Source organism: Salvelinus sp. IW2-2015, linkage group LG5, assembly GCF_002910315.2.
Source record: "Salvelinus sp. IW2-2015 linkage group LG5, ASM291031v2, whole genome shotgun sequence".
NCBI classification, from domain to species: domain Eukaryota; kingdom Metazoa; phylum Chordata; class Actinopteri; order Salmoniformes; family Salmonidae; genus Salvelinus; species Salvelinus sp. IW2-2015.
Window position 1 is genome coordinate 30,213,933 of NC_036844.1, and position 14,892 is coordinate 30,228,824.

Genomic DNA, 14,892 nt, shown 5'->3' on the forward strand with positions numbered 1-14,892 from the left:
TACTTGCTTGGTTAATATGTCCTTGTTTCATCAATGTAACAGCCACTTTGACATGGATTCACACAGAACAGCTCATTACACACACCACACACACACACACACACACACACACACACACACACACACACACACACACACACACACACACACACACACACACACACACACACACAACACACACACAATACTAAACAGATACAGACTAGAATCTGAACACAGACCCTCTGCGATGGCACTGACACATGGATCGGCCACTGTGCTCCTGATCTTTCTGTGGACATTGTCTATGACTGACTCCAAAGGTACAGTATTACTTGACCTCCTCTGTCTCTCTCATAATATATGATATATATATATATATATATATATATATATTTATTTTAGGGGAGAACTGTCTGATCTACTGTAACTAAGCTCTAAGGAGGTGCTGTTATTGGGGCTCTACAGTATGTGTATCTCTTGTTTTAGAGCATTTTACGTATCCATTTGGTGATCCATAGAATGTCCTAACGGCAGCAAAGATAAGAGATATTTATTTGGGAACGACGATTCAGGTAATAGCAAGAAACTAAATGTAGTTACTTGTTCATCTAACCTTCCTGAATGTATTTATTGAACATCACCAGAGAAACAAACGATCGATAGATGGTAATATGCTGTCATGGACTTTTATCCCACATCTGATTATACTTGTACGTAGATTCATATACATTTTGTCAAGTCTCTGCTGTGAGAAGAGACTGCATGTTAATAAATAACACAAGATACATGATTTGTTTGGGTGGAAAACATCTTTGGGTATTTGCTGTTGGTCATTGATAGTTTAGAAGTTAGAACACTAAATATGCTGTAATATTCTGAAAAGGCCAGTCAATTGCATGTATTTTACTTTAATCAACATTCTGATATTCTGGTCATCTTACTGTTTGGAAATGTTCTCCTCATCCATGGATGCTGAGGTATACTGTAAGTGTTCTTCAAAACCACTACTTTCTCATTTTCAAACATTTCTTTTCAGAGGCTTATGTGACTTGTTTATTCCATGAGGACTGCATGCTTCCCTGTAGCTTTAAACCCACTGGTGCCGTGGTCATCCACTGGTACAAACAGCAGATCCCTGTTCACAGCTACTATTACAACAAGGACCAGTATGGACTGCAGAATAAGCACTTCAATGGAAGGACATGCTTGTTCAACTCCCAGATCGCCCATGGCAATGCATCGCTCCTCCTGAAAAGGATAAAAGTTCAGGACAAGGGAAGATACAAGTGCTACACCAGCACCAGAAAGAGGAACCAGGAGACCTTTGTCAACCTGGGGGTGAAAGGTCAGTGAAAAATCTCCCTATTGTCTCCTAGTTTATTCCTCTTCCATGCAACATTTCTCAATGGACAGTTCACACAAACCACTTTCTATTCATCAGTATGATTCCACATTTCAAATCCTGTCCGGACATTTGTAAAGAGTTATAAAGCTGGTAGGCTTTGTTCGCCATGCCTACCCCTGTCCCACTGTCCCTATGTTAACTGTGTCAGTTTATTTGTTGTGTAACAATATAAACCTCTGTAGGAGAGCCAAAATGAGTGTGGTTAATCTGTAGTGTTTAATAAAAGCTTAGGCCTACTATTGAACATAACACAGTTTTGGAGGACCATGTTTGTTAGTGCCCTTTAATCCTGAAATATATATATGTAGATATCTTTGTTAGAAATAATACTTTATTTCCCTTAATGGAGTGATGCTGAATGTAAAAAGTGGCRTAACTTACCCCACTCACCCTACGGGCTTATCACATGACCAAGCCACAGTCCCTGTGGAAACATGGTCGTGACTGCAGGGGGGAATAAAGCAGTCTCTATTTTCCACTGTAACACTTGACTGGGCCCTGTCTGTAGTCTATAGGGCACACCATGTTTGTTCTATATACACCTAACAAACACACAAAACACAGAAAAATCAKGTTTTTTTGACTGCACTGGGCCTTTAACACAGGCTTAACACATAACAAACACTTTAGATTAAAAAAMAAAAAAWAAAAAAACTTTTAACATTGGCCAGTCCCTGGTGTTACCTCATTTCCCAGCGATAATGCCTTGCATTACGCCTGGGAAGAAAACACTTCAATTTGATCAATTTGCCATTGGCTCAATCATTGGCTCAACTTAGCCCAAGGCAAACATTTAGATTTTATTACCCCACACTGCTACAAGAATGCTCTTTCATGATACGTTTAAGACCTCATTTTGAAGCTTATAGATACCCCAACTGATGTATAGAACAATATTCAAATGATCTACTTTGGTTTTAGATACAAGCATCATGAAACCTCTAACACAATACATTAATTTGACCTTTAATTTGACCACTTTTTCCATGTGTTTTTTTACTTCACAGACTCCATGAAATGATGACCTCTCCCTAAAAATTTGGTCAAATTATTAATTGTGTGTATGGTTTCCTAGAAACAACAGGTGGCTCAACTAACCCTTTCGCTCAACTTACCCKATTCTCCACTATGTCATACATCTATGAAAGCCGAAGTTGTCATACTAAAAATGCAAGCATCACTAGATCAGTAGGACCATTACTGATATACAATGACATGCCATGATTGGACATGTAAACTCCTTCTAGAGGGCTAGTAAATTAATGTTATCAATCTTTGAAAAAACGAAAGCTTAATTCTTTATTCAACACTATCAAGAACAATGTTTTCTCTTTTGCAGCTCTCATCCAGTCAGTGAGAATAGAGATGACTGGGGAGGTGGTCTCCTGTTCATCTCAGAACATCTATCCTGCACCTCAGGTGGCATGGAATACAGACCCACCGTCTGGTCCAGAAACACTACAGAACTCCACCATCAAAACCCCAGACTCCAAGGGTCTGTACACAGTGGAGAGCACAGTGAGGATCTTGGGTAATGTCTCTGACCACGCCTACTTCTGCTCTGTCATCTCTGCAGACAAGGCCCAGGTGTGGACAGTCTCTCTGAGGCAGCAAGGTATGGATCAACATCCTTGGATGCAGTGTTATGTTTATAAAACCAGGTCTCTCAGGAATTCACAGTGAACTAGCTGTTGTCTCRTAGAAATAATCTAAAATGAATTTTTACAAAGAACTGACTGAGCWTGTATATTTGCTCCTTGGAATAGGAACTAGGAAATATAGCTGTGAGCAGCAATGAACGGGTTTCACAGGATGACAGAAAGGACACAAGATCAGTTCGATAACAAAGCAAGCACTGTACGTTAAATGGACACATAAAATCAGATTTGTTTAATTTGTCAATAACTCAGCCATCTTTTGACCAATACCTTAGCTGTTCTCAAAGTAAGTTAAGACGTACCATAGGCCATTTGGTGTAATTTGGTCCTATGGTTCATGAGAAGATGTTTTAAGTATTTTTAGCACATTTCTGCATATTAGCGTATGTGCTAATATGCAGCTACTGGTATAGTGTGGCCATTTTTAAATGCATCAACATTATTTTCTCAAACTCTTTAGGGACTATTGTGATGAGTCCAATTACAAAATGTAAAGTCCATGAGATTAAGATTTTTTATGATTATTTTAGGCATTAACATTACATTGTCAAAAAAGTGAATTAAGTGTCTATCTTTTTTTAAGATATCAATGCCAAACTTAACATGGTTCATAATGCGAATGTCTTTGATGACCCTAAAACATTTCAAGTTGATAGGCTATTGTGGAGTGGATTTAAATGGACATGTCAAATCTGATTCACTGATTTATCAATAACCGAGCCATCCCTTAGTTTTTCTCAAACTAAAAGATGCACCATGCGCCTACATACCGAAGATGGAGGAAAATCTATCCTGCCGCACCTTATGGGTCCTTGAGGGAAAGACACCTAGGTCAAACGCGGCAACGTATATGAGAGTTTACAACAGTACCCCTCATCGGCCAATGGGTGCTATTTTTTTACAAAGTTACTCATGGCCTCTAGTTTCTGTGTGCCAAATTAGAAAAAAAAGTGACCAATCTACACTGAGTGTACAAAACAAAGGAACACCTTCCTATTATTGAGTTGCAACCCCTTTTGCCCTCAGAACAGCTTCAATTCGTCGGGGCATGTACTCTACAAGGTGTCGAAAGCATTCAACAGGGACACTGACCTATGTTAACTCCAGTGCTTCCCACAGTTGTGTCAAGTTGGCTGGATGTTCTTTGGGAGGTGAACCATTCTTGATACACACGGGAAAATGTTAAACATGAAAACCCCAGCTGTGTTGTGGTTCTTGACACACTCAAACCGGTGCGCACATACTACCATACCCCGTTCAAAGGCACTTAAATATTTTGTCTTGCCCTTTCACCCTCTGAATGGCACACATGCCCAATCCATGTCTCAATTATTTGAAGAATTAAAAATCCTTCTTTAACTTGTCTCCTCCCCTTCATCTACACTGATTGAAGTGGATTTAACAAGTGACATCAATAAGGGATCATAGGTTCTCACCTGGAATCCCCTGGTCAGTCTATGTCATGGAAAGAGCAGGTGATCCTAATGTTTTGTACACTCTGTGTATGCTTGACCATGACAAGGATTTATTTTTAATCATAATTCAGACAATAACTATAGCTTTGATGTGAACCCCTAACTACTGGTCACTGTTATTTTATTGTCTCTAGAGAAAACCAACCTGTCCGGAGATTTAAAGGCATGTAAAATATGTGCCTCATAAAAGTGGGTTACCAGCTTAGAATCGCTTCCATATGGTTMAATTTTATAAAGTTGTTGACAAAGGGGACACCAGTTGTGTAGTGGAGGGTAAAATCCCTTAAACGCTGTTTACCCACCTTTTTTGGTACGAGCGTTGACCCACCTTTTGTGCAAAAATGAAGTGAAAGTATAAGGAGCGCTACTTTACTCACCACGAACAACGATCATTGTTTACCCACCTTTTTTACCACTACATCATTGATTGACTCATGACTTGTGACATGTTTCATCTTGCAGTGGAATTGATTGGAGAGGCGGGACGAGAGCTGTCCATACCCTGCATCGCTCCACAGAACCTCCAGAACTTCTCCCTCACCTGGACCTTCACCAGAACCAATGATCCCACAGTCATCCTCAGCTACGACAGCAGAACCAGACGGACCTCCAACCTCTGGGAGGGCCGTGCTGGACTGGAGCAGGACCAGGTTCTGATMGGCAACGGATCCCTCCTTCTTCACAACCCAGAGAGTGAGGAACACTCAGGAACTTACGTCTGTACATTCACAGGCTTCCAGAGCAGACACATGGTCCAAACCCAGGTCAACATCACAGTTGCTCCAATAGGTAGGTGCACATTAATTAAATTGATATGTATATGTTCTTTATACTATTCATATAGAGTATATTACCACAAAGACACAAAGACAAGCAGATAGTTAATGAGGAATCACAATGTCTGTTTCACAGTAGAGGATGAGCAGAACAGTGAGAGGTCATGGCTGGGCACAGTAGCCTCTGTCGCCTTCTTTGTCTTCACAGTTTCTGTGGCCCTTCCAAGGTATCTAAGGCACAGAGGTAAGTGACTACAGACCTCTAAATATAATTTTCATAATTATACTATCCAAAACACATAGCTGTACACCTGATTGTATTTTCACCTATCTGTCCTGTAGGAAAGCAAACAACATATAATTGGAAAYATGGACGACCATTGCCTATAATGAGACCCTCACATGCAGGTAACCATAGCGCAGGGGTATTCAACTCTTACTGGAGCCTCCTGGTTCTCTGTTCAACCTGGTAATTAATTACCCCCACCTGGTGTCCCTGGTCAAAATCCCTGATTAGAGGGATAAATAAAAAAAGCAGTGGAACTGGCTTCGAGGTCCAGAGTTGGACTAGACACGTGTCAAACTCATTCCACAGAGGGCTGAGGGTCTGCGGGTTTTCGATCCTCCCTTTTACTTGATTGATGAAATAAGGTCACTAATTAGTAAAGAACTCCCCTCACCTGGTTGCCTATGTCTTAACTGAAAGGAAAAAACAAACCTGCAGACACTAGGCCCTCCGTGTAATGAGTTTGACAGCCCTGGACTAGAGGGTAATAACAGTCAGCTTGTTTTAAACCGTTCTTGAGGAGGATGACTGTTCGGTATTCTTGTGTTGTAGATACAGCAATAATCATGATTGGTGCAACTTTACATCAACAAAATGGAGCAGGTCTGGATGAAACAGGAACAAAGGAACATCAACCACATAGCCAAGGATTGTACATATCTGGACCACATACACTAGATGGTGACATAACACAGCCATATACTCCAAGACCGGAGGAATTGGCAAGCGATGTACCAGAGACAGCAGGACGTTGTTCACCACGATCACAGTCGCATCTGAGTGAGGAGCTAGATGGTGACACAATCGAACCACAAACACCAGGCAATGATGAACCACAGCCACACATACCAGAGAGTGATGAACCAGGAAATGGTGGCCCTATACTTGGAAGTTATTCACAAGACCTTGATGCAACAATATCATATGCCCAAGATGAGATGCCAGGACCATGTACATCAGGAGATGATGAAGAAGTAGGACTTCATCATCTACAGACACATGAAGAGGTCCTGTCCGACCAAACACCAGAAGAGTTGATTCGTGTGGATCAGATGACTCTGAAAGAGGTGCACATATCCAGGACATACCAGGTAGTAATGCACCAGGACCTTACATAACAGGACGTGGCAACATGTCATAATGGACTAGCGATTGAGGAGATACCGTACTTCTCAAGGTACTGGAGCAGGCAAAGGTCAATGGTCACAGCTGATAATGGACACATGGCTACATCAATATCCTCAGAGTCAGAGTCACGCAGGCTGATGTGGCCAGACCWATAAACAATATGACTATGGCAAACTTTTGGATGGTTGGATTTTTGGGGGGGAAATTAGTGTAAATTCTGTCAAAAATACTATTTGATTAGTTAATATCACACTGTTTGATATTTGCCATGAGTATACTGTTATGGTAACCTATATTTTCAGACTAACGTTTTAATATATGTATTAAAGATAACTGGGTCAAGTTGTTGATTTTCCTGACTCCTTGTTTGTTGCTTGGCCATGCTCACAGAGAATGAGACTGACTGCAGGCTGCCAATTGTTAAATGAGGTCAACGCATGCATGTTTATCCTGGCCTCACACTGTGGAGGTAACACATCCCAATGGTGACAACTGATACATGAAATGAAAGGGAATGTTTGACAAGTCAGGTTGCTCTGGTTCTGGTCTTCTGAAGGACATAATTAAGTTCCCTCATTGCTTAATAACTGTAATGCAGATTTTTACCAGGAAATACTGTTAACTTCCTTTTACCCTATCATATATGATAATTTCGGATAAAAAGTGTATCTAAGGAGAAGACAAGCAGTCTGGATGAAGAACTAATGAACATATGCTTGCGTGACCCCTGGGTCAGCAGAAAGGGGACCTTTGATGACCCTACAGAGAACTTAATTTCCTACTTTTGTTCTGACTGCACTGGCCAGTAAGTAAACAACACTGTGTGTGTGGCTCAGGGGTATAGTGATCACAGAGAAGGCTGGTGGGAGGAGCTATTGGAGAACGGGATAATTGTAATGGCTGGAATGGAATTAATGGAACGTAGTCAAACTCGTTGTTTCCATGTGTTTGGTACCATTCCATTGATTCCATTGATTCCATTCCAGCCCTTCCTCCCTATAGCTCCTCTCACCAGCCTCCTCTTGAGTGTTCACATGACCATCACATGAACAGTGACAACACATGAAGTAGTAGGGAGTTCTAGGGAGTTTTTCCTAGCCACCGTGCTTCTACACCTGCATTGCTTGCTGTTTGGGGTTTTAGGCTGGGTTTCTGTACAGCACATTGAGATATCAGCTGATGTACGAAGGGTTATATAAATACGTTTGATTTGAATTTGATTAGTAGTTGGAGCGAATTACTTGAAAGCACCAGGACATTAGTGCTCATATAATCTTGGTTAACCCAGAACTAAAATCTATCATAATTATGTCTGTCCACAAGAGATTAGTGCTCATAAAATACAGGGACTATGTGATAGAAGTGACATGAGTTGTATCTCACTTATATTTTCACAGCCACAACCATTTTCTCCTCACACTTACAAAGGCACATAGCCAATCGCATGCACCTGCATGAAAAACATGCACAAACTCATCGTTGCAAAGCTACATAGTGAGTTACACTCTCTCCAACAGAGCACAGCCCAATGGATCCATTGTAGGGTTTTGCAGCTGTGACCGTTTATCTTAAAATCAAGCTTCATCGACTCTGTTGCCCTTTTGACCCTACTGGGCCATGAATCCAAAAGGATGGCCAAGCTAAATTGTTCCAGGACAACAGTTATCCCTGGTTGTACACTGGAATTAGGATTCATGAACATGCAAACAGTTGAGGTCACTGGGGTTTCAGGGTAAGCACAACAACAACAGTAGACTAATATGTTATAAAAGTGTTGAATACAAAGTGTTGACAGTGCTGAGTAAGAACTTAAACATGAACTCACTCATAAAAACAGCAGCTCTTTGCTGTATTTGTTGACAGTCTCTCTCTAGTCATGGTTTTAAACGTTTTGAAATCTCACAGTATCAATTTTACCGTAGCTTTATTTTATGCCTGCTATGTTACTGCAGACTCGGTCATCTGAGCACTCTGATTGGCCAGCACTGGCATAGCGCACTTGATTTCCTCTCCAGGCCCACCGGGAAGGCAGAGTTTGTACCTTCAGACACATGAAATGGAAACAGTTTGCCTATCCGGCGCACAGGGCAGCTGAATTGGCTGCACCTAGACTAATAAAAAAAATAGGAACACAAGGCTTTATCGTTGGGTTTTTACAGAAATGTTTGGCTATCGACTACAAATGCCTTGGAGATCAACAAGTCGATCGCGATCGACCGGTTGTTGACCACTGGTATAGAGCAAGATGTCTGAAGCACGAGGACTCATTTCATTCTTGTTTATCTCTCAATAACATCATGTCGGCACATATCAGATATCATGTTGTACTTTTCTGTGTATTGTTTGCACTGCTCATAAAATCCATTCATCCACTTATTCCAATGGTCTTTTTGTTCGATGGCCTTTTTTTGTAGCATTTGTTTGCCGCCGGGAAAGGCCTACCATCGCGCATTGATTTGGTCACCCTGTCCTCGCACATAGCATTGCTAAATCTTATCACTGCACATTTATCATTACATTTATATAAACAAATGATAAGAACCACACAGCGAATTGTGAAACATAGGTTTATGGTAAAACATTGAGATCAAAATTGTTTGTTACTGCCATTGAACCTTAAAAAAAAGGAATTACAAAAGGGAAAGTAGGTTAATTCATAGGATATCTTTATTCAAAAGGATACTACGAGATTCTTGCATTTAAGAATCTCTTGTTCTACTTACCTAGAGTCAGATTAACTTGTGGACACCATTTGTATTTCTCTGCGTGTATTATGAAGGAAGTTAGTGGTCGTTTCGCAAGCCAATGCTAACTAGCGTTAGCGCAATGACTGGACGTCTACATGTACGGTAACATTTATATTAAAAATATATATTTTGGGAGCAGTGGCGTTTTTAGCATGTAAATCTTGGTGGGGCAAACTTGGTAGGATTTTGTTTTTTAGATGCATCCCAGCAAAGCCACTACCCAACACAACACTAAACAATACATTCATTGCACAATAATGGTGACAAACAGTGCTCACAAACTGTTACACAAGCCTAAATAAAGCTGTTCCAACAGCAGAGCTTTCTTTTCAGCACCATGGAGTGAATCCTTACTACTGCTACACCTGGCTATCAGCGGAGCTTTGTCTGGCAGTGAAACAATTAATTCAGCCTCATTTACTGCCTTTAAAAAAAACATTGTTGTTTAAACATACATTTAAACAAATGTAGTTTCCACTGACAATTGGGATGTACAAACTATGGCATAAGGGGACGACGAGCGGATAAGAGGCAATCTGTAATTTCYATTAAGACATTAATGAGCGAGCTAGGACGGACGTGGTCAATATAACTATTGTTCAGCACTTTTGAAATGTACAATGACAGAATTCAGAACATGGGCCATTCTTACAGTATTCTTCCTGTACACCAAGTCAGAACCATAGGATTAATAAATGGGGCAATGAGCAGACAATGAAAGCTCTTTGATGATTACATTTCTCTAAAACAGCCTATAAGCTACATGTGCACCACCAAGTCAGAACAGTAGGCTGTGAGGGGAAAAGGGAGCAAATTATTAGGGTGAGGCACATGGGCTAAAAACAGTTTACTACACAAAATACACTTGGTATTACTTTCTTAGCTACTGTATACATATCTCCTTGGCATATTACATCATTTATAAAGCAGCATACAATAAATCTTTGGACTCACCTTGTTGTGCGGTGCTCCCTTGAACAGGAAGGTGGCGCAGCGGTCCTTCTTGTGGGCACATTTATTCATCAAACTGTCATCAAAGTCTGGCATTCTCTGGATTTATGGTGCTTTCAAGATAACTCGGAACTCGTAAAAAAACAAGGTTGAATCATGACGTCAGTGATCTTCAAGTCGGAACTTTAGAAATAGGCCCAAGTTCCCGACTTGGAATTCTGAGTTGGATGACCGTTCAAAACAGATTTTCCCAGTTGGAGCAAATTTCTCACTGAAGTCTGAGAATTCCCTGTTCCGAGTTTTCAGTTGTTTTGAACACGGRGAAAATCATGCTGGATTGACTGCATGGCCAATGTATTCAACCTTTCGTGGGCCATGGTGTTGAATGTTTATCCTTTCCATCTTGGAAAAGAGACACTTAAACCCAGACTTGGACCACAACCCCCACCACACTGAATAGCAGGCGAGTGATTGCTCTGCAATGCTTGCAGTTAGCCAATGATTCCTTCCAAACCACTCATTGTTGAATTTGTGATTTCCAACCTGTTGTGTAATGTTTATGTCCAATGGCCGATGCACCGGTACATTTTATCTATAATTTCTCTTCATATGACAAGGATTGAAAAGGATTTGCCAGTATATTGTCAATGTGATTCATGATGATGACTGCTTGTCTAGCTTGCTAGTGTGGTGGAAATTCAACCTTTAATTAATAGTGAGGAGGCAAAGTCAATAATCAATAAAGGTATTACTTTTATTAATAAACGTATTGCAATAAGGGAGCTGTTCACACAACACACAAAGTGAATGGAGTGAGAGCCCACGCACAAAGAGTACAGAAGCCTTATATAGTCAAGCTATCTCATGCAAGCATCTGCAAAACACGTGATCTTATGTATGTGTATGTGTGTGTGGGGGGAGAGATGAAACTGGGTTACGGGGTACAGGCTATAATGAAAAGGTTGTCTTGTTCTGTCGCAACTGAGTGAGGACATTAGGTGCCAAAGTGACAGGAAGTCACTCAAGACATTCTTCCTCTAACAGTAGCTCAACAGTTCCCCAAGTTGGGCAAGCAAGCACCTTTGACTGTCGGCCCAGATAATGTATGGTCCTACCCATACACACAAGCATGAACCTTTCGCCCAGAAACAGGCTCCAAACAGAACAACAGCCTTATCGCTGGTATGCAGGATATAACACTTTGCTCTGCCTCCAGTTAAGCTGAGAGGAACCAGTTKGTTTCTGTCAGGTCTTGGCTGAGCTCCCAGACATCATGGGGCCATACTACACACAGAACAGTTAGAACAGGCCTATACTAATGCACACACACAAATCTCGAGCCCAATGCCTAGGCTTAAAGAAGGATATTTTAGTACACAAGCATTAATAAGGTTTAACAGAAAATGCCCTCACACTAGCTAAGATTTTGAAAGTATGATGTTGACAAGATCAGTCCAATCAAAGCTACTGTTGATATAACAATGACCTTGAGCCTTCTTGGATGGGCACTTCTAATGTAACTCTATGGCAGCACCCAAGAGGCTTGAATTTTCGAGCTCTTTRCATAGTTTTTGTGGTGACGTAGTGTTCCCATGAGTGACAGAACACTGAGCCAATCACGGCACAACTAGAGAACATTACCAATCCCTACGCTCCGTATTTTCCACTGGCTGCCCCTCCACCACAGAAAGCACTGAGCTAGGCTGAAACACCTGCATGTTCGAGCTAACTTACTCAAGAAAGCAAAAGAGAATGACATTGTTTGCAAACTGATATGTGACACGTATTAATGCCAAAATAACATGCAAAACAGGGAACAACAAAAAAATTCTGCCCCACCTACCCTGAATGACAGGTCGCCACTGTCTGGGGGACGCTTCGGACCAGATCTCACACACACACATGTACTGTACAAAATCCCCTGTGTGTCCATCCGCCCCTCACAGAGAGGAGTAGAATAAGATGCAGGCGGCAGAGGACTTGACTGAGGAGGTGGAGATGTCTGAAACATCCTCGTCTTCAAACTTGTACCACTGCTGTTTGATGGCGTTCTTACAGAAGGCTGTGTAGTAACCACAATCCAGACCCCCCCCATAGTGATTAGAGACTGCAAACAGGTTGTATTTCTTGAGCCTCTGTTTTGGACCAATGACATACTGAGTCAGGTCCAGGTTCTCCAGAGGGAAGTCAACATTGGTCTGGAGTTTCTGAATCCATCTGCCATTGACGGTCAATCGAATTAAGTAAAACACAAGGATGGGCGGGGCCTTCCAGATCTCCACTTTCCTCATGGAGCATCTCCGGGCTTCGCAGTGACTGCAGAACACAGCGTTATTGTTATCTAGCTTCTCCTCTCTACTGAACAGCTTCAGACAGTCTTGCAGGGAGCACTCTTTAGATGAAGCCAGTGGCAGGTTGTGGTAATTGAAGATCTCGAAGGTGCGTGTCTTGTGTTGACAGGTAAGACACTGGACAGTGATCTTCAACTGACCATGGAACAGAGCTACGATGATGGAGTCATTCCGCAGCTTGTGTCTGCTCCAGGCCAGGTCGGCTGCCCTTTGGTCATCCAGGAGGTGGTCATTCACTTCCCGTTGGTACGGTTTACTAGTGTCAGCCTTATTGAGGTCCTCGTGTAGCCCATCTAGGAGGAAATGCATAAACTCCCTTGCATCGTGCGGTTCGTTGCCAGCAAAGTATTCGTAAACCTTTCCAATGGTAAACTTAAAGTCCCTGGGGCTGATAGACTTATACAGGCCAGACCACATAGCCTTCATTATCACCCCAAACTCCTCTACTACTTCCCCCTTATAGCCCAGGATATTGGTCCTGTTAATATCTTCCTGGTAGTAGTTCTTGGTGAAGTACTCAGACATGGCTGGGGTGTTACACAGGCACTGCAGGATGCAGTTCATGTAACAGGTGCTTCTGTCACGCAGTCCCGTCAGCATGACACCCATCCCTCCAAATACAGGGTATAGGTTACGGATCTTAGCTGCCGACAGCTTGGCGATCTCCATCTTGGCATACACGTCATGACTGGGCTTAGTGGTCTTGGCAGGGACAGGTTGGGCTGCTTGTATTTGGGCACAAGAGGGGGTGGAGATGGGGGCCTGGGGAATGCTTGCCCCAGGGGGGTAGATGTGAACTTTGTTGGTTGGGGCGTGGTAGTAGCGGTAGGTACCTGTCACCGTGTACAGGAACTTCATCCAGCCATCAGGCAGGCCTGCTACACAAAAAAGTGTGTCCTCATTCCTCACTTTGGTTTGCGGCTCCCGCTGCTGGGCAGCTGGCGAAGCCTGCAGTTCACTCTTAGGCTTTTGGGCGGCGGGTAGAGGGGGGTCTGAAGCCTTCGCCTCCTTCAGAGAGGGGTAGCAGAAGTTCAGCTGAGGGAGGGTGTTGAGGGCGTGTTGTCGGGGGGGTCTGACTTTGGCGTTGGTTGTGTACATGGGGTAGACAAGCAACCAGCTCTCATAGCCTCCCTCCAGAACCAGGGGCTCTCTGTGGAGATCTGTGGTGCTGTCCCACTTGTAGAGAGCATCTTTGAGGCTCTTGAGTGGGGTCCCCAGTCTGAGGTCAGTGACACAGCTGAACCAGTCCAGTAATATGATGTAGTCTACGAACCCCTGTCTCTTCCACTGTTCTCTGGATGCTTCCGGCAGCCTGGCCTTGATCTGGTTCACAGTGATCCCAGGGTTGATAGCCTCCTCAGGGACGCTGATGCAGATCTGTGTGGGGACATAGATATGGGACTCCTCAAAGTCCCTGCAGCTACGGTTGTCCATGACGATGACAGTCACTGTCTGGTCCCTCATGAAATGGAACAGCCTGGCAGCTGTGATTCCTCCTCCAGGTACCACAGAGCTTGCAGACCAAGAGAGAAGCTCTTTAGCTTTCGAAGCCATGGTGTTATCACTCCAGTCTCTCCTCTGTAATGGCTTCCGAGATCAAGATTAACTTTCCCTTTAGAAACTTACAGCAGTGAAGTCCAAATAAAATGATACACTGTTAGTGATCCCACTTGTTTTGTAGTAGTAGTTGTTTCGAATCTTGATTTTATATTATTTTTAAGTCCTTTTTATAAATCAGTGAACACGATATAACTGAAAGTAACAGCCCTGCTCTGTACTTTGCCTTTCCTGCTCATCCGGTTCTTTCTGCCAGCCAGAGGTGGAGCTTTCTGCAAAAACATGCACCTACATGTTGGGTGTGTTCAAGTTGTAAGGCTACTGAAGATGACAACAGACAGAAGTCAACAGGGGAGGTGCATCTGCGACAGCCAAAAGTCGTACACTGTAGGGGTTTTTCAACAGTAAGGCTCAGATCAATATGACAGTGTGATAGCTTCCGTTGTTTACAAAGGTTTTTCTTTATAATGTCAAAATAAAAATGTTGCTAAACCCCAAAATTGTAACAACCACTCTGTCAGTTGGAGGAGAGATTGTGGGCGGGGCTAGGGACTGTTTCAAATTGTGATTGACAGC

General features: G+C 42.5%; 1 protein-coding gene across 1 annotated transcript; it reads right to left on the reverse strand.

Annotated features, from left to right (window-relative positions):
* Window positions 1-11,143: 11,143 nt before the first annotated feature.
* On the reverse strand, window positions 11,144-14,573 carry usp8 (ubiquitin specific peptidase 8). Its single transcript, XM_023988095.2, has one exon. It carries the CDS (start codon window positions 14,311-14,313, stop codon window positions 12,349-12,351), a length of 1,965 nt encoding a protein of 654 aa, XP_023843863.1. The 5' UTR covers window positions 14,314-14,573; the 3' UTR covers window positions 11,144-12,348.
* Between the last annotated feature and the right edge of the window lie 319 nt (window positions 14,574-14,892).